General features: G+C 36.3%; 1 protein-coding gene across 2 annotated transcripts in view; it reads left to right on the forward strand.

The window, feature by feature from the left end:
- Positions 1-21073, forward strand: part of LOC134538760 (cytochrome P450 4C1-like) — a 77952-nt gene extending 56879 nt beyond the window's left edge. For both annotated transcript variants that reach the window (XM_063380246.1, XM_063380247.1), the window contains 2 exons: positions 5152-5331; positions 17395-21073. In XM_063380246.1, coding sequence (XP_063236316.1) covers positions 5152-5331; positions 17395-17555 — 341 coding nt within the window. In that variant the 3' untranslated portion in view covers positions 17556-21073. The remainder of the gene's footprint in view (positions 1-5151; positions 5332-17394) is intronic.
- Positions 21074-21642: the final 569 nt, after the last annotated feature.

Raw genomic sequence — 21642 nt, forward strand, 5'->3', positions numbered from 1 at the left:
CATTGAGTAATGAATATAAATTATGTTAGCTATCAATATGTTATAATGAAAAGCAAAACATGTGATGTTTGATATTCAATAATGATACGCTATAATGAAATGTTGTGGTGAAATGTATGAAATCTCATGAAATGAGAACACAAACAAGCAAATGCACTGTGATGCATACTAATCAAGTACGAACTAACAATGTGATATGTTAGTAGCAAGCAAAGTACTAATATTGAATTTAATGGATATTGATAACCAGGCATTGTTATGCAAGAATTGAGATTTAATAATTAATAGTATTTATTTATTTTTTTTCTAACAATGATGTTAATAATGAGAATGTTATATGTTAAGCTAGGAATTTTAAGGCTAATTTAAGATATTTTTGTTTTAACGGTGACGTCATAGTGTTCCGCGGCAAGTACACAAGTTGTATTGCCTGCAGACACTTGTATTTGCAAGAGTACAAGTACGCACATAGTGATTAAGGTATCGATTAAGACCCGGACACCTATACTTAAGTCAGGTGCGAAGGTTACACCAGAGTGAGCTAGACGTAGTGCGGTTCGCAACGATTGTGTACCTAACAGTGATGGGAATAGACGAGTGCTTCCTTGTGGGAAGTGGTGACCGCGCCCCACGCAATCAGCACCGCAGACGCCACGACGCCGTCTCGCGCGTAGTCGTGAGGCAGGGCGGCTGGACGCCGCCACATCAGCAGTTGATGACGTCAGCTGCAGTGCCAGATGCCGTGCTGTCTGGTACAGCATCATCGCCCCACGCCAGACCCCGTCGACGCGTGGTGAACCAGGCCAGGTTTGTTGGTCGTTTTGAGGACAGGCGCCGTCTCGACGCCGCTGTCCGCTGCAGGAAGGAGGAGTCGCAGCCAGGATGCAGTCATCACCGCAGGTGGACGTTGACCCACTGCCGTGACGTGACCTGGAGAACGTCCTATTGTTGACTCACGTGTACATTGCACCCCTTCGAATCCCTTTAGTGAATCACACTCACAGTAAGTAAGTCCTCCCGAAGAAGTAGAAGACTGGCTGCGCCAAAACCAAAATTATGTTGTTACAAACTTTACAGTGGCGAAACTTTTCAGTGCTGCATACCAAAGAGCAGCAACAATGGAAATATCTGTTAATCCTTTTAATAAAACAGGCCTGTTTCCATTTAACCGAAACATATTTCGTGATTATGAATTTGGTGCTTTCTATGAATTATTAAATGGTCAAGAAACTAAAGAAGAAAATGGAGCTCAAGTGAATTCAGATACAGCCATTTGTAGAGAAGACCAGAGCCACCCAAGAGAAACTTCGATGCAGACAGATCAGCCATATTGCAGCAGTGCAGTTAGGCCCTTTATCAAACCTGTAGATATTTCATCACTACCAAATTTTCCTTCAAAAGAAACATCAAGTAGATGTGGCAGTGCTAATGTTATCACATCATCGCCATACAAAACAAGCTTGGATGAAAATGTCGCAAGAAATAAAAAGGCTGAAGCTCGTAATAAATTGGTTTTTGGAAAACAGAAAGGAAACTAAGCTAGACCTATACAAACCATATCTCGCAACAAGGACAAATTATGGATAACTACCTCATCATTCATCGCTGTAGATTCTGAGAACTCCAGTGACGAAAATATTTCGCTACATGACAGTTCACATGAAAGTGATGGATCTGAAAATGATGATGATGCAGAATGTTTGTTATGCTGCTGCCTTTTCTCAGAGGACAAACATGGCTAGAAATGGCGGCAGTGCCGTAAGTGCTATGGGTGGGCTCATGAAGATTGCGGAGCTGATCCATGTTTTGTGTGTCCTATGTGTAACAAACAAAAGTGCAAAAAGTGACTAAATGATAGCAAATATGGAATTTGGAACATAATGTAGGGGATGTTTCATATTAGGAACACGTTTTTGTTTTCAAAAAATTTCGCATTTTTTTAATTTCTTATTTTAATTCTGTGGCTTGGTTCTAAAAGGGCTAATGTCAATTTTTTACAAAAATGAGTTTTTAAGTCCAATGTGCATTTTCAAACGTGGTGCATTTTGTGCTATAATGGCCAATGTCTGTAACTTACCATGTGGCAAATACAGGTTATGATGGGGCCAAATTCACAACAATAATTAATTCTTCATTATGTGCTACAAGGGCCAATGTTGACATTGGTCTTTTGAAGCACAAAATAAGCAATGTCCAATGTCAACATTGGCCACTATAGCAATAACAGTACTGTGATATTTGGCTTAGTTTGCATGACATTGGCAATTGTGACCCCTCATATACTGATATTTACTTTATGTTTATACGCTGTTGCTGGAAATAACATGTAAACATAATCATGAAAATTAAAAATAATTAGTATGTTGGCAACATTTGACAGTTATCGATATAGATAATTGTTGAAAGCAGAATTTCAAGCTGAAAAATGACTCATGTGGTAAATGTGATCGGTATGAGTTACTTCTTAAATCCAGTAAGGATGTAATTGTTCTGGAACAAGCTGAGAAAGAAAAGAAGATACACTTGGAGCTGGCAGAATCGTCCTATGAAGAAAAAAGGAAAGACAAATTGCTAAGTGAAAGTAACAGTAACTGCGTAAAAATGTCATTTTATCTTCAGAAATGCCTCCCTACCCCACTTTTAGTGAGTGGAGTAGCATTTTATAAAAGACAACTCTGGACATTTAACTTAACAATATATGAGACAGGTCACCAGAAATCTGCTGCTACTTGTTTAATTTGGGATGAAACTATTGCAGCAAGAGGTGGACAGGAAATTTCATCCTGTTTATACAAGTATCTGCAGAGTATACCCGATGCAATTGAAGAAGTGAATATGCATAGCGATTCCTGTCCTGGCCAATATCGCAACATTTACATGGCCGTAATGTTACCGACTCATGTGAAAACTGTAAACATTCAAGGTATAACACTGATCATCAATCATAAATTCCTAAAGCCTGGCCATACTCATAAGGAAGCTGATACGATACATGCGGCAATTGAGAAAACAAAGAAAAACACAACAGTAAATGTAGAACTTCCAAGAGACCTAATTCAAATGGTACGACGACGTCCACCCATAACAGTTGTTGAACTGGAGCAGAAAGACTTTTTTAACTTCAAGGAATTGCTTAGCAATCATTATGTTCACCGGAAGGTTGATACCGAAGGAGAAAAAATTTCTTGGTTGAGAATAAAGTGGATGAGATATGATTCTTCATGTTCCGATACAATCAAGTTCAAATATTCTTTCCAAGATGATGAACAATTCAAGACACTTGATCTGTCACGAAGGCACAAGAAAAGGAATTCGCTTCCAACCATAAGTCCTATTTAAAGTATGCCATTACCACTTCCAGTAGTGATGGTAAATTATTTGAAGTCTCTCTTACCTTACATTCATCCCAACAGTCGTCAATTTTATGAGTCATTCCTGAAGGGACTCATACCATCCTTTGAGCTTACCGGTGGGTATCTCCTGGATGACAGTGAAGAAAATGAAGCAGACACTGAATAAAGTGAAAGTTAGACCTGTTTAATACGAACCAAAACCTTGCAGATACAATGGATGTGCTTATTTTGTTTGTTGTATTGTTGGGCTACAATGTAATACATGTATTTATTTATGCTTTTTACTGTGCATAATGTGAGAGAATATACATGGTGGAGAAGAATATTAATTAGTGAAATTATTCATATATTAATGTGCATTGACTGATTATGTTCAAGAATCCTCTTAAATTGATAAGAACTGAAATTATTTCATCTAATTAATATGTCTAAATAGTAGTTAAAGGTTCTAAAAATGTATTTTGTGTGCTTTTTCAAGGCCAATGTCAGCAATTTTAAACCATTTTGAACGAAATAAGGTCCAATGTCATTAATTTTTTTTGGGTTAATGTGTCTAGAGAAGTTGGACTTGGTCTACTATACTCGTCATGGACTCCAGTTTGTATTGGGGAAGTATCATAACATTGGTGTGCATAGTTTCTTTGCCATTAATATTTTAAGAATAAACCATATATTTAGAGCTTAATATCTCGGAACTGTTATTTTTGACATTGGCCCTTTTAGAACCAAGCCACAGAATTACTTTCTGTTTTAATACAAGTGCCAAATCCTATTAAGAAGAAAAAGTGTATTACATAAAATATCATCTAAGATAAATAAATATACCAATAGTGGTTTTAATAACAAAATATAAATATTTTTAAAAAGGGGTCTCATATTCGGTACACTTGCCCTATGTTATCATTTACAAAACTAAAGTATACTAAATGATACACTGCTACAGCGGTCTGTAAACGGTGAAAAGGATATTACAATTCTAAACGTATTTTCATTAAACTTAGTACAGTCGAGCAATACTCGTTACTTACGTTACAAACGTTAACTTTGTTACCAACAAATATGAGTTATCCTGTGATTTTAATATCACTCTGCCAGCTGTAAAAAAAAAAAAATTAATTGAAAAATATATACATTTATCCTATCTATGTTTGTTACAATTAAATATATTTAACATCTAACCAATGATTGCATTAAAAGATCATGTAAAACGAATGAACATGGTTAACGTTTATAGTACATCAAGTACAATATAGACGTAGAGGAGTGACGAGATCAGAAAGTTTTGACTGAATGAGTAGGTAATGTCCCCCACGGTTTTAAACTAGCGTAATAAAAATATCTGGTCTCAAAGCTGGTGATAAAAAAACCGCATCGCCTTGGTTGAATGACGAATGATCTGATCACTCCATAGTCATGGGGCTCCAAGCGGTGACCCAATGATGTAATCGTTGGAAAGTGTGTAAAAAAACAATAATACACGTGCCTTGGTGGCTTCATATATATTCAGTTAGCAGTAAGGAAATTTTTATTTGGACCACGTTAAAGATTTTCGAATAAATATTTGTAAAACTCATCTTTTAAAGTTTAAACATAGGCACCCCACGTAGAGTAAAGGATTTTTAAACAATTGTTATAAGTTTACAGATAGTGGATAAATAGAGAAGTTTTATAAAGAAAAAAAAAGGTTGTTTAAACAACCTACATCGCCAATTTTGTGCTAGGTAGGCGGACACTTTAAGTATGAAGTATTACTGGTAGAATCTTTATATTTTATGTGCTGTTAATTTGTTATTTTTAGGGGACTACGTGGTACCTGCTGGAGTCGTGGTCAACATCAACATTTACCACCTGCATCGCTGCGCCGACCAGTTTCCGGACCCAGAAATCTTCAATCCAGACAACTTTCTCCCGGAGAGGATCGATGCTAGGCATCCCTTCTCCTACTTACCTTTCAGCGCTGGTCCCCGAAACTGCATTGGTAAGACCCCTTTCACGAGTCTGCGCTCTCATGTGCTCGAACGCCGCATTTCCACCCGCGCCTTTCAACTCAAGCGTTTGCATGCTGGAGTGCGACTGGCAAATAGTTTGTCGATAGTTCCTGTCGTTTTTCATACATTCATGCAATAAACAGACTTTTTTAACCTTGAACGATTTGATTATTACCATAGATATAGATTCATTGAACTAAAGGCGCGGATAGGAATCGTTGGACTGTAGTCATTTACACCATGCTCATGGATCGCGAACAAAGCTACAACTGAGCCGTTATCTACTCTTGGCTCAGTTTACCAAACCTCACCAAGGCAAATCACGACGGAAGACTCCAGGACCTTAGGCTCAATGGCACGGCACTTTGTTGTATTGAATAAATAATGAGTAGAGAGGAAATATGCCGACTGGGAAAACTACCGAACAAAAGTTGATAACCAGTTAAGAATTTATATAGATAAGAAATTAATGATAAAAGGTTAGGTAAATGCAACATAAAATACACACTGATATCGGGTCAGCCATAACAAAACATATTTATTTAAAACACGATAAAGAGTATTAATTGAGTATTCGTACAGTCAAAACAAAAATGGGCCCCCACAAAATGATTGCTTAGTTACATATTCAAAAAAAATTATTATTACTTAGTTACATTTTCAAAAAATTATTATTTAGTTACATATTCAAAATAATTATTGTAAATTTAAGATACAGAAAGTATTAAAATATAGTTCAATAATAAAATGATTTCGAAGCCAAAGGGGTAGTTTGATGAAATATTCGATGAGATTGCAAGAAGATACGCGCGGCCGAAACAGGTTAACTACCCATGCTGCATGCTTAGGATTTAGTCGTCGAAAACTTTCCTGGGATATTTGTTGGCGGCTCCCATCGCCGTAGAACCACGGGACAAGCCCTGGGGTGCCCAGATGTTATGGGCGAAGCTTATGGATCACACCTCAGGCATGGGGCAGCGAGAGGTCGCCAACACCCGGACCGCTAAACAAGTTTTTTAACAACAAAAAATTAAACTATCCCATAAATAATTATAAAACAATGATTCCCGGGGAAAAGGCGGTAAAACTCACCTAATGCGGTAGTAAATACACAACTTTCGACATGGATGTCGATGGATACGTGACGAGCACAAAAATTTTTGATGTCTACATTATGGCTGACAAAAACAGAAAGGACAGTACTACCTTTTCCTTTCCAATATGAAGATGACCATAGATATGACAATACATAGAGATGAGAAACTTAAAATGTTACACTTTCCTGCACTTAAGTGCAATAACTCAATAATAAATCTTAACCACAATATTAATATAAACAAAAGGAAAAATTAATTTATGATGTTTAAAGTCTTTTGAAGTCCATATGTTTTTCTTTTAAATCCACAAAGCTTAACAAAGACATAAATATATTTTAACAAAAAAAAATTTTTATACAAAAACAATTATTTCTTACAAATTGATACTTAAGATAATAATAATTTCATTATACTTCAAATAAACAAAAGGTAAAAAAAAACAATTAGGTATTGCAAAAAGATTTAAATAAAAAAACGTAGCCTCCCAGTTTGCATTTAATTAACAACATATAAGCAATAATGGGCGCATGCCCACACAACAAGTGCACAACGGCACACACTCCCCCCCTCAAAGCACACCACAGCTGGCAGATGGCAATAGTGCACTAACTAAAACTATAATACCCATGACAAAGGTAACACCCAAAAATAAAGCAAAAATAACATTACACAAGATACAATTACTCCACGGTGGAGGATGATGCTAAGGGAATCAAGATAGTACCTGCAGGTATAGGAGAGGAAGAGACAGGAGGGTTGGTCGTTTGAGACCGAAACTTGAACCAAAGAGTAAGACTGAGAATAAAAATGGCAAAGCCAACCAGAGCGGATAAGGATACAGCAACAATGTTAAGGTAGGAACTGGATTCAACCTGCTGGTGAGGTTTAAGAAGATTAATCACATCATGAAATGAGGCACCGCTGGGTTGCGATATTAAAAGATTACTGATGTCTTTAACAATGGAGTTATTTAAGGTTAAATTAGTGAATGGTGCAAAAGTCAACTTACTTACATTAAAATCTACTTTAGGAATATGTATAGTAGGCAATGTTAAATTGAAAGTCAAGGATGAACTAACAGAGCCAAAAGTTCTAAAAAAAGGGCTTACAATATCACAATGTGAGGCGTTACTGATAAAACCACTACCGATTATTGGTATGGTAAACGGTGAAAGAGATTTGGTGGTAGTTCGACATAAAAAGGTAACATCAATGGATGTGTTGCTTGCAAAAATCCACAAAGAATTTGTCTTCAGGAAGAAAGGTAGTTGCAGGGAAACAATAGATTTATCACAAAATTCAAAGAAAGGTTTGCCAAGAAAAAGGTTAAATTCACAACTATTGACATGGGAATCAAAAAAAGGAAAAACAGAGGGACATAAAGTTATGCCATGTTTTTTACAACCAGACAGAACATTAGTGTCAACAGTAGCAAAAGTTTTCTGTCAGGACTAACTAACAGGACATCGTGAACCTTAAGAAACAGGTAATGGTTAAGTTTGTGAAAGAAAAATGGAAAAGCAAAAACACGGTATGACTCAAAACTACTGTCCTTATTGGCAAGAGGTATGTTAATAACAACATTCAATGAACCATTAAAAATTACTGCTTGGACCGAACTAAGACCATAAAACATATATAGATTATCAAAAGAATCTGGAGCAAACATGTGTAAGGGTAAAGAGATTAAATGTTGAACCTTTTCTAGAATGTTGATAAAAACTTTTGGTTGCAACAAAACAGAGCTTAATTTGCCATGTACACTACTTTCAATGGCTTGCCTCAAATCAGAAAGTTCAACACGTGCAGTGGATAGGGCTTCACTAATTCTAAATAAAAGGGTATTCAAATCAACTCGCCAATTCACCAACATGATTTTATCCCAAATCTCATGAATTGTATTATTAAAAAGCTTAAAAAAAGCATTGTGGCTATCAAGATAATGTTCAGCTAGATTTCTCACAAGTCTCGTGTTATTAATCACTCTTTCTTCTAAATGTTGAACAACAAACATATGGTTCACAACACTGGCCGAAATTTCATCCTGACTAAGTGATACTTCCTTGAGACGTTCTTCCAAACTAATTAAGTCATCATTGTCAAGAGTTCCAAAGACAGTTTTCAAAATTTTTCCACCGAAATTAAGCAAACCGCGTTTAGTGCGCAAATGTTTTCGAGGCAACAAAGAAGTCATTGCACTGGTCTCTGATTTATATGCATTAAAATTATCTTCAAGTTGGTGGATCACAAAAGCAAAGTTTTCATTCCATGAATCGTTTTCCATAAGGTGCACATTGTTTACTTTAATTATGTCATTTAACGCCACCTCCAATTGATTACTTTGATTTTCCAATTGTATCAAGTCAAAATTCAACACGACGGAATAGAAATTGTCTGAGAACAACAGCGGATCTTCCTTTTCAAAAATAATACCACAGTTGAGAGGGTTTACCGTAACATCGCTGAGAACCAAATAGAAGAGACACGAAAGAAGACTCCCCGCCCCGAACATGGCGAAGGTGCCCAACATCCCGGAGCAGACGGAAAAAATACACTAAAACACATAACCAAAAAAATATGTGGTCACAAACATATCGAACCAAGATCCCACATAACAACTGGAAAATATTAACCCAAAAAACAAACAAACAAAAATTTACCCTTACATGTAAATACAATAACATACTACATTATGCACCCAAACTTGTTCCCACAAAATGAGATTAAAAAAAGGAATATGTAAAAAAAATGTTGCAACAACTTAAAAAAACTAGTACCATGGTTTTTTATTTACTTATTTTTATGACTCGAGTTCAAAAGTTACAAGGGACTCAAAGACTAGGACACGTGGGTGATCAGTCCACGATCAACTGAGTCAAAGACCCAAATAACAAAACAACGCCAACAGTAGGACACAAAGTTAGGCGGCCGTTCCTAAACAATGCACACTTAAACTGAAGGCTGGGAATAATACCTTTTTAAATGGGAAATGTGAGCTCTCGTCACATAAACTCCCGTCTCAGGATTTACTAGACTAGCTGTAACAGGGGTAAGAAAGCGCTGGATCTGGTATGGACCTGACCAACGAAAAGACAATTTAGCCATTCTCTTATCAACTGCTTTGCTGGTAGGGTGTGCTTTGCACAAAACCAGATCACCTGGCCGAAAGGGATTTGCAATACGATTCTTGTTATACTTAATAAGACTTTTATCATGAGACCGCTTCAAATTCTTGAGGGCAGCTGCCCAAACTTCTTTAACACCTTGTGGATCCTGTGGTAACAAATCATTTAGACACCAAAGATTTGACAAAGGGTTATTTGGAGCAAAAGTAAACATTAAATTAAATGGTGTAGATTTATGAGATTCATGGCGGGCATAATTGAAAGCCATTTGTAGCCAAACTAAATTCTTGTCCCAACTAGACTGGTCTTTCGCATGGAAAGCAATTAATGCTGAACGGAGATTACGATTGAATCTTTCCGCATGCGAAGGCGGAGGATAGTATGGAGACAAGGTAATGCGGCGTATGCCGTGGGTGAAACACATATTCTTAAATAATTTTGATGTAAACTGAGATCCGTTGTCAGAAACAATAGTAGATGGAATACCAAAATTTTGAAAAATCTGAGTTTGAAGATCTTTGATAGTGGAAGGTGCATCAGCTTTTCGAAGTGGAATAAGCCAAACAAATTTGGAAAAGGCGTCATCACAAACTAACAACATATTATGCCCTTGCTTACTCCTTGGCAAAGGGCCAACAAAATCTATGAATAATTTCTGCATTGGCCGTTCAGCGACCTCTGATGCCAATAAACCCAAATGGGTATTTTGAGCAGGTTTGCTAAAAGCACACAAGTAACATTTCTTAACTCGTTCTGAAATTTCACTGTGCATACCTTTCCACACAAAATGTTTTCTTATAGCCTCTATAGTTTTATAAATGCCAAGGTGTCCCCCAATAGGTGAGGAATGAAAATATTCAAATACAACTGGTTTCAGAATTTTAGGTAGCACAATATGTTTCTGGTTATTTCGAATTCTTGAATACAAGATACCTTTAGATAAAAAATATGGGCCCTGGGAAATGCCGGATCTTAAACTCTTTACAATTTTCTGCAGCTCTTCATCCTCTTCCTGATGAGCCTGAATATTTTTGAAAGCTAAGGGAAAATCGGTTAAGAGTACTTTACAAGCAGCTTCATCTAGAGGTTTATCAACCTGAGTATCATTAAACATGCGTGAAAGGGTATCCGCAACTACATTCTGTGTTCCACGGATATGTTGAACTTTAAACTTTAATGAAGAAATTCTCATAACCCAACGACCAATTTTGCCTAGTTGACGTGGGTGAGCTAAAAGCCACGATAATGCTTGGTTATCGGTTTCCAACAAAAATTCTGCATGCTCTAAATAAGGTCTGAATTTATCGATACCAAAAACAACAGCCAAACATTCTAATTCATAAATTGATGATTTATTCTCCTGAAAAGTGAGTGTTCTGGATGCAAATGCAATAGGGTGTCTAACACCATCGAACTCTTGTGCCAAAACTGCGCCTATGGCTGAACTAGAAGCATCAGTTTGTAAAATAAAGGGTTTTGAAAAATCCGCCATGCGGAGGACAGGTGGACTCATAATATCCTGTTTCAAAGTTTCAAATGCCTTTTGTTGTTCCTCTCCCCATTCAAATTTCACATTCTTTTTTCGTAAGTGATTTAAAGGGACAGCCTTTTCCGCTAAATTAGGGATAAATTTTCCAAAGAACTGAATCATACCGATGAATCTGGCTATACCCTTGACATCACGGGGTGGTGGAAAATCTCTAATTGCTTTGGTACGTTCAGGGTCGATGGAAATGCCTTGAGAAGAAATTTTGTGACCTAGAAATGAAATTTCCTGAACTGCAAATTTAACCTTTTGGGGATTCACTGTTAAACCTGCCTTTTCCAAACGAGACAGTACTTCATTCAGGTGTTGGTAATGTTCCTCGAAACTTTCGGAATATACCACCAGATCATCCAAATAGTTGTAAACAAACTTAAATTTGATGTCATGAAAAAATCTGATCCAACAATCGTGTGAGAACCTGTGCGCCTGTCGCAAGACCGAAAGGAACACGAGTAAATTGGTATAAATTCCATGGTACGCAAAAACTAGTAATTGGTTTTGACTCCTGTTTCAAAGGAATTTGATGGTATGCTGAATTTAGATCAATGGTGGTAAAATATTTTGCTTTAGAAAACCAATGAAATGCCGAATGCAAATCAGGCAAAGGGACAGACTCAATTTCAATTTTTTGGTTAAGCTTACGAAAATCTACAACCATACATTGTTTGCCATTAGGTTTAGGGACCAAAAATGCGGGACTCGCATACTGTGAAGTAGATTGTTCAATGACCCCTTTATCCAACAATTGTTGTACTTCTTGTCTCAAAAGATTCATTTGGGGAGGTGCAAGACGGTAAGGTTGACTTTTGACATAACTTTTATCATTAAGTTTGATTTCGTATTCCAACAGTTTGGTAAGCCCTAATTCTGAGGTTAGAACCTTAGGAAATTGTTCACACAAATTTTTGATAGCGATACGCTGTTGATGAGGTAATTGATCCAATGGGTCATGTTCTTTATTACTGTAGCTCTCTGTACTAATTTCTGCAAGGTTATCATGTTGCTGCTTGGTGCCCACGAAGCTAATTTTAAGATTAGGTTGAAACTTAAAAAAAACACTCTTTTCTTGCATATCTAGAACAAGTCCAGATTTGGACATAAAATCTGCTCCTAGAATAAAATCTAAAATCACCTCTTTAGAAACCAAACATGGAAACATCCAGGTAAAATGTGCAATTTTCAATTTTATAGTCGCACGACAAAATATGGGTAACACATCATTAGATGCAGTGTATCACTTGAAATCACCTTTCTCCACAAACTTGACTAGGTTAGCTGCTTTTAACTTAGAAAACAAATCATATGAAATAATGGAACGTGTGGATCCTGAATCTACAAGGGCTTCTTCCTCAAAATTATTGAAACTTACTGGTATACGAGGAACAGGTGCAGGACTTAAACCCACAAAATTAGGAAGACCAAGACTACCAATATGATCTGGGTTTCGCTTATAAGGAATTTGGATTCCAAAGTTTCTTTGAAAATTCCGGGCAGATTTGATTTGACGAAATAGGTGAGCATTGTATTGAGAATTATTGGCTTGTTTAGTTTTGCAGTGGAAGCCGCTCACTTTACTTCCCTGCTTTAAGCATTTTTTTGTTTTAGTTCCCTACACTCTTTTATTACATGCCCAGGCTTCTTACAAAAATGGCAAATAGGCCCATGATAAGTTTGATTCTGATTTCTTGGTGTATTATTCTGAAATCGTGAGTTTGAGGTCCTAAATACTGCATTATGACTGGGATGCATTTCAGTACGTGGGCTAGAATAATACTTGAATTGTTTATTTCCAGGATACTGAGAAAACGACCCGTTTCTTTGATGATCCGCAAAGCGGACATTTTGGGAGTGAATGCACATCCTATCCAATTCAGAAAATGTACAAGGCTTAGTTAGAAAAACTAATCTGGACCATTCATCAGGTGTGAGCCCATCTAAAATGGTATTAATCACCTCCTGTTCACTAACTTGCAAACGAAAAATAGCAGCCGCCTCTTTTACCTCATTAACATAGGCTGCAAGATGTTCACCTGGCTTTTGTAATCTATTGTAATTATTCAACTGTAGTTGGGTCAGTAGCCTAGATGGGATGAAGAAACTAAGTATGTCTTCATGATACTGATCGAACGAAAACATTTGTGTAATGGCCAACTGTGTCCTTTCAGCCAACGGACCAAGCGTATATAACCTCTAAAATCTGAGTTTCATGTATACTATTACTTTGTTTCAGTTTGACGATAAGCTTGAGAAAATTCAAAAAGGTAGGAATATGCAGACCATCAGTGGTCGGAAAATCCTTTAACATTTTTTCTAGCGGGTGAGTCAATTTACCAAAAACATTGGGCAATGAAGTGTTATGTGTTGTCACTGGGTGTGGTACACATGATGCGTTACTAAACGTGACACGAGAATTTGAACTCGTGGGCGGTGTCACCGTGGTGTAGGTTAGGTTAGGTAGATCAACCACAGGAGGATCGGAATTCACATGAGAAGGACCTGGAATAGGTGCAGTAGTCGGATGCTGCTTAGAGGCAGCGGGCAATGCTAGCCCAGCAAGACGGTCGCAGACTTGTGTCATGGATGACACAGGATTCAGGTCTCTTAAAAGGGAAAAATCTAATTCTGATTTACTGACAAGTTCAAGTAGTTTCTTAACTTCTGCAAAAACATTTTTTAATGAGGCAACCTGGACCTCAGACAAAACAAGAGAAGGTAACTCTAACAGGGATTGAACGCATCGTTCCAAATGTCTCAACCTATTTCTCACTCTAGGCAAAGTAAGCGCAAAATTCTCATCATCAACAAGATTTGTCACTAACTCTTGTAACACAAGGATTTTACTTGAGACCAAATTAAATTCCTCATTAGGGTCAATGTCCTTTAAATTATCACTAACAACAGGCACATTATTCTGAAGGGCAGTGCGCAGAGATTTACGCAAAACGGCAGTTGTGGTGTTTTCACATGGTAGACCACGTGAAAGACACTCAAAAGTAAGTTCATCTTTTAACAAGAACTCAGGCACAATAGTAGACGTCATGATAAACAAATAACTTACAAAACTTATACCAAGACCAAATTAACAAAACAAACTATTGCCATCCCCAAGCTATGCAAAACTCTGAGGCAGGGACACATGCAAGGAAAATAAAATATCCTACACATGCACAAGAAACACAACAAGGCAACATGCCAGAACCACGCTCTGCTACCATCTTTTTGAGCCGTTATCTACTCTTGGCTCAGTTTACCAAACCTCACCAAGGCAAATCACGACGGAAGACTCCAGGACCTTAGGCTCAATGGCACGGCACTTTGTTGTATTGAATAAATAATGAGTAGAGAGGAAATATGCCGACTGGGAAAACTACCGAACAAAAGTTGATAACCTGTTAAGAATTTATATAGATAAGAAATTAATGAAAAAAGGTTAGGTAAATGCAACATAAAATACACACTGATATCGGGTCAGCCATAACAAAACATATTTATTTAAAACACGATAAAGAGTATTAATTGAGTATTCGTACAGTCAAAACAAAAATGGGCCCCCACAAAATGATTGCTTAGTTACATATTCAAAAAAAAATTATTATTACTTAGTTACATTTTCAAAAAATTATTATTTAGTTACATATTCAAAATAATTATTGTAAATTTAAGATACAGAAAGTATTAAAATATAGTTCAATAATAAAATGATTTCGAAGCCAAAGGGGTAGTTTGATGAAATATTCGATGAGATTGCAAGAAGATACGCGCGGCCGAAACAGGTTAACTACCCATGCTGCATGCTTAGGATTTAGTCGTCGAAAACTTTCCTGGGATATTTGTTGGCGGCTCCCATCGCCGTAGAACCACGGGACAAGCCCTGGGGTGCCCAGATGTTATGGGCGAAGCTTATGGATCACACCTCAGGCATGGGGCAGCGAGAGGTCGCCAACACCCGGACCGCTAAACAAGTTTTTTAACAACAAAAAATTAAACTATCCCATAAATAATTATAAAACAATGATTCCCGGGGAAAAGGCGGTAAAACTCACCTAATGCGGTAGTAAATACACAACTTTCGACATGGATGTCGATGGATATGTGACGAGCACAAAAATTTTTGATGTCTACATTATGGCTGACAAAAACAGAAAGGACAGTACTACCTTTTCCTTTCCAATATGAAGATGACCATAGATATGACAATACATAGAGATGAGAAACTTAAAATGTTACACTTTCCTGCACTTAAGTGCAATAACTCAATAATAAATCTTAACCACAATATTAATATAAACAAATGGAAAAATTAATTTATGATGTTTAAAGTCTTTTGAAGTCCATATGTTTTTCTTTTAAATCCACAAAGCTTAACAAAGACATAAATATATTTTAACAAAAAATTTTTTTTATACAAAAACAATTATTTCTTACAAATTGATACTTAAGATAATAATAATTTCATTATACTTCAAATAAACAAAAGGTAAAAAAAAAACAATTAGGTATTGCAAAAAGATTTAAATAAAAAAAAAAGTAGCCTCCCAGTTTGCATTTAATTAACAACATATAAGCAATAATGGGCGCATGCCCACACAACAAGTGCACAACGGCACACAACTTATGTTAATTTTGCATAAAATGTCCATCAAAGAAGGTGGTGATTCGTGTTTCCAGCAAATTGTGACTGTTTAGTCATGGGAATGTATTGTTTAGTGGTTTTAGGGAGAGGGCACAAAAGAAACAGAGAACTATGGACTTTATAGAACAAACCCAACATAATTAGTTGAGTTTGGTTTGCCATAATGTGATCGATACAATATCCTTTAATACGTAAACAACTTAATTATTTAATCATGAACTATCCCCGAAAGCTGCTGTTTACTACTTCATAAGAGAAAATACTGTGTTTCATGAAGGAAAGTTTCATACAAGCATCTTTGGACGTTTCTATGGAATAACTTATACAACAAAATATTCATGTTTTGAGTTTTTATTGTGTTTATTTAAACTTATATATAGAAAACAAAATATTAATGAAACGTTTTAATGAAATTAAAATATTTTACACATAACACCCTATTCCATATTTATAAACTGACGCTTATATCCAACGAAAACTTTTATCACTCGAAGCATCACAAAATGGCCACCGGGTTGGCCCAATTTCCCAATTTCCCAATTTGTAGTTAACCTTCCGGCATAAAAAAAAAATTGTACGTGACCAAAGACCAAAACTGCCTGTGTACTACCAACACTTTCTAAAACATTTAATACTAGCTGTAAAGCCAAATATCTTCCAAGTTATCTTCTTTCATTGAAAATTTGCTTGAATGGTAAATCCACTACTTGTATTTTACATTTTTAGTAAAATTGTTTAGCTATTGAATTTTATTCACAAATCTTATAATAATATATTTAAAAGTATTATAAAATTACGTTTCCAGGATTCTTCCAAAGAATTGTTTGAATTTTTAGCAAAATATCCTAAAATTCATACGTACAACACATGTTCTTACTTCATTATAGAGTTAAACATTAAATTGGTGTTTATTGGTTAATTAACCAAGTTATTTAGCATAGGCCTAAAACATATAAAATACATTCTACTTGGGTTCAAATTTAAATAATGAAAGAAGAAAAAAAAATCACAATCATTTAAGTTAAGTAACTCAGGATACTGCCCTCATTGAGTATACGAAATTATTTTGCTTATATAAATTTATGTTTTGCCTTGGATTTTAAATGAATTCATGATATAGCATATGAATGGATTTAATTAATTTAAAAAGTTTTATGTGTATGTTATTTATTGGTTTTGAATAATTTAAAAGCTAACCATTATTTCAATCCTAGTATTAACGCGGATCAAGTAATGCTTGGTACATGGTTTTGAATTAAAAGTATGTTAGTAGCCTTTATTGTAAAATTCTTGATTTTTAACAAAACGTTTGAAAATCAACCAAACTGAGTTTTTACAAAGTTCCTAAAGTTATATTTTCATGGTTCCGTCGAAACCTCAATATTATTTTTAAATTATAAGCAAAAATAAAGTTTTTTTACAATATCTGCACTAAAAACCGTTAATTCGTTTTTGCTTACCACGTGATTACATGCCCCAAATTCATGCTAGGACTGAAATATAAATTTGCCTTTGGACAAATTTTTTCTCCAAATTTTTAGCAACCATTAGGAAGGTCATGAAATAAATTATTAACCAAAAATAATGTTTACATCATTCAGTCAGTTTGAGTGATCGACGAATAGGGCCGAGCTGTACAGGATTCCTTTCAGGGAAGAGGTTCACGCTGAAGGAACAGACTACGTTGCTGTCGTACATCCTCCGCAAGTACGAGGTGCACTCGACGCAGACGAAGGAGACGATGGCCCCAGTTAGGAGCATCACGCTGAGGCCAGGGAACGGCCTTTGGGTCAAGATCCGACAGAGAGACTGACTTCGGCGACAGAAACTCGACGCCTGCATCTATCCTGGCATCTCCCCCCCTCCCCTTCGTAATGTTACCTAAAGCTGGGCTGCACTCTCCTTTATGAGTTATCGTGTTTTAATTCCATAATCTTACACCGAGGACAATTTCATTGGATGTTAGTGAAACATGAATGTTAGCACGGCTGTTGGAAATGTAGCACCATCTCACTCATTGTCTGATGATCGCTTCTTCTATTTGTTCTTCACATTTGCATCAACACTAATTCCTAATTTTATATGTTCATTGAATCTGAACTTTCCATGAATCTTACTGATTTTATATTGCTATCTTCACATTTAATAAAATAATATAATATAGCAATATATAAGTTGACCGCTTCCCATGGCTCTTTAGTTATTTGGAGCGTCAACTTCATTGCGAAAGGATTCGGGTTTTAATCCCAAGTTAGGTATGTATGCGTGGGGAGTTTTAAATTAATGGCATAAAAGCTTACCAGAGTAAAATATCTTTTCAAGATATGTTGTATGTATTACTCATCTGTGAAAAAAACAAAAAAAAAAAACAGAATATCCTACTTGTTGTTTGTGAGCAAGGCATAATCAATTTTCATTAAAAGTTTTGTGGTGAATATTTGCCTGAACATTTAAAAATATGGAATAACGTGTATCATATATCCTACACCAAAATTAAAAAGAAAACATAATGCGCAATGCTTACAAAGTAATCAAATCAGTAAGAGAAACTAAGACACAGATTCAAAAATTAAATAATACACCACGGTGAGCCATGTCCAGCCTTAATATCTCAGTTACTATAGATATATTTTCTATTAGTTTTGCCTAACTATAAAAGACTATGTTTATTATTAAATTTGATTGCTAGTGAACTGTAGGAGTGACAAGGCGGTTCTGGGACGATATAAACATTGAAATGTAAACATTGCGCCAGAAACACCCTGGGGGCCGCCATCTTGTCTCGTGGGGGCCGCCATTGTTGTTGACATCGGTTACCAGGGCGCGCCACCGTCGCCGCCACTTGACGCCGCCAATTTTTTTTTTTTTCGTCTGCTGGAGACCGCCATCTTAGTTCGGCCTTTAGTTACCGGAGCGCGCCACCGTCGCTCCGAAGGCAGGAATTGTATACAAAAAATCCTGGGCGGCGTGTGGATTCGATCCATGGGACGCAGCAACGCTGAGGTTGGGAGGCAGACGCCTTGACCATTAGACCACGGAACCAGTTGACGAGAGTAGAATTAAATAATGTACATATGATGCCATGTCTTTGAATTTCGAAAAATATGCTTAAAGCAACCCCCCCCCCCCACCACTCCACAACCGCCGCCATGTTGTATGCTTAAACCATAAAATTTCCAAAAAAAATGCTTAAAGCAATTGCCGCCACACTAGCTATGCCTAAACCTCCATGTTTAAATGTAAAAAAAATAAAAGCCCGCCATACTAGCTATGTATAAACTGCCATGTTGTATGCTTAAAACAATTGACACCATGATGTATGCTTAAAGCAAACCCCCTACTATTATGCTTAACCCGTCATGTTTTAAATTTCCAAAAAGAAATAAAATATCGCCATATTTAAATTTTCCAAAAAAAAATTTACTGCCATATTTAATTTTTCCAAAAAAAATAAATATAATTGCCGCTATGCTTAAAACACACCCCCCCATACTAGTTATGCTTAACCAGTCATATTTAAATTTCCAAAAGCCATTTTAAATTTCGAAAAACAACCCCCACCATTATGCTTAAGCCGCCAAGGTTAAATTTGGAAAAGTATGCTTAAGGCGTCATTTTGTATGCTTAAAACAATTGACGTCATATTTTAAAATTTCCAAAAAATATGTTTAAAACAAACACTACCTTACTAGCTATGACTAAATACCTGGGAGAAACATAACCTCAAAAAATCCCGCGCAGAGAGAGAAGATGTTGTCCGCTGGAGTGTCACTCATAAACTGCGCAATTATAATCCCAACATCATATTATAAGCATAATAATAACTTTAGTGGTAGTACTTGTGCAACACGCCAAGTAATAAGCATAGTTAAAAAAATATAGGACCTCTATTGTGGTAGATCACGCTCAAATAGTAATAAACATAGTTAAAATTTATAATATTGTAAAGATAGTTAAGTATTAAGCATAGTTTCAAAGTATTAAGCATAGTTAGGACAAAGACTATTAATTTACGTTGAGTACAATAAATATTATACAAACAATGTGTTAAGTATTAAGCATAGTTAGGACAAAGACTATTATTTTACGTCGAGTGCAAACGTTGTGCTGGAAGCCTCGCTCGTGCGCCGGCGACCAGGAATGTGTTTACCTGCTGGGTGACAGTGAAAGTGTTTACCACAGAGAAACAAGGTCAGGCCATCGCTGCGTACAGGAAAGGAGCAAGCACAAGGAACATACAGAGGTGGAAAAATAAATAATGTAGACAACACACGGGTAAAAAAAAAGAATGTCAGTTTTATTTAATTAGGGTATAAAAAATATCATCGTCGACCAATCATGTGTGGCGGACAACTCCAACCCCGAAGGCCCCGCCAACACTTCAATCCCCTTGGCCGCAGCAAGCGCACGGTCCACCCATCGCTGTGGCCAACTCCAGGGTCACGTCCCCGAAAGTCCCGCGGTGGATGTAGTTCACCCTCCACCACCTCCTCCACGAAAAATAGCTTGGCTATCTCTCTCGGTATTTGGCTCGCCAAATCGTCGCGTGTGGATACATCTATCTTGTGTTGGGGGAGATCTGCAGAACAATACATACGCAGTAGCTACAGCATAACCAAAGTGAGTAAAATAATTATGTGTGTAAAAGAAAATAATTACGTGTGTAAAATAAATTACATGTGTAAAAGAAATTTAATATATGTAAAAGCATGAAAATTACGTTAAAATCATTCTAGCTTTAAAAGATAACTTAAACACATAAACAATTGTATAAATTATGTTAACATTTTTTTAAATAAATATATGTAAAATAAATTACATGTGTAAAAGAAAGAAAAATTACATTAGCCTTTGTAAAAAAAAATATGGGTAAAATAAAATAATTACTTGTGTAAAATAAATAACATTCACATGTGTAGAAAATAATTACTTATGTAAAAGAAACCAATTATATGTTTAAAGAGAAACTACGTTAAGATTTGTAAAGAGAAAATATATATAGGTAAAATAAATTATGTGTGTAAAATGAAATAAATTATGTTCACATGTGTAGAAAATAATTACTTGTGTAAAAATAAAATAAATTACGTTAAGATTTGTAAAGAGAAAAGGAATATATGGGTAAATTATTTACATGTTTAAAAGAGAAATTTAATATATGTAAAAGTATGACAATGATGTTAAAAACATTCTAGCTTTAAATTTAAAAAACATGTAAACAATTATATAAATTATGTTAACATTTCTTTTTAAAGAAACATATGTAAAATAGAAAATAAATTACATTGGCCTTTGTAAAAAGAGAAAATTAAATTACATGTTTAATAGAAATTATGTTTGTACTGTGACATACCAATATATTATTCTCCACAGGCAATGGTGCGTGGTTAGAGGGAGTGTGAGGATCGGAGCGCTAGGCCACCCCTCACTCGGGGACGACAGCATAGCTGAACGTAACAATGGAAAGGCTAATCGTGGTCCGGGGAAAGGCGTAGGTTCTTATGTCCCCAAGGTAGAGTGCTGACACCGTCTTCAGAAAGCCAATGCTTATCATCTCCTGAAGACAATGCTACCTTGGTCACACGCTCCGTAAACACAGTGTGGCCTCGCGATCGGAAATGGTGTTGGGTCGCGAGAACCCGTGAATTTTGAAGCAAGCATTCCAGGTATTGAGGAAACAGGAGTGAACGCAGTGCGCTGGCCTTGATTCCCTTGGCCTTACGCGTCGAAGAACCATCCTCCATCATAAATGCGTAAAGCTTCGGGCGAAGACCAACAAACTCTATGATGATATTGCCAGCGGCCTCATGCTTCATCACCCCCGTTACACCCTTATTGACCAAGGGGAAGCATTGCTCATTACCTGGCGCATAATTGTAAGTGTCGAAACGTGAAGCTAA

Source organism: Bacillus rossius, chromosome 14 (assembly GCF_032445375.1).
Source record: "Bacillus rossius redtenbacheri isolate Brsri chromosome 14, Brsri_v3, whole genome shotgun sequence".
Lineage (NCBI taxonomy): Eukaryota > Metazoa > Arthropoda > Insecta > Phasmatodea > Bacillidae > Bacillus > Bacillus rossius.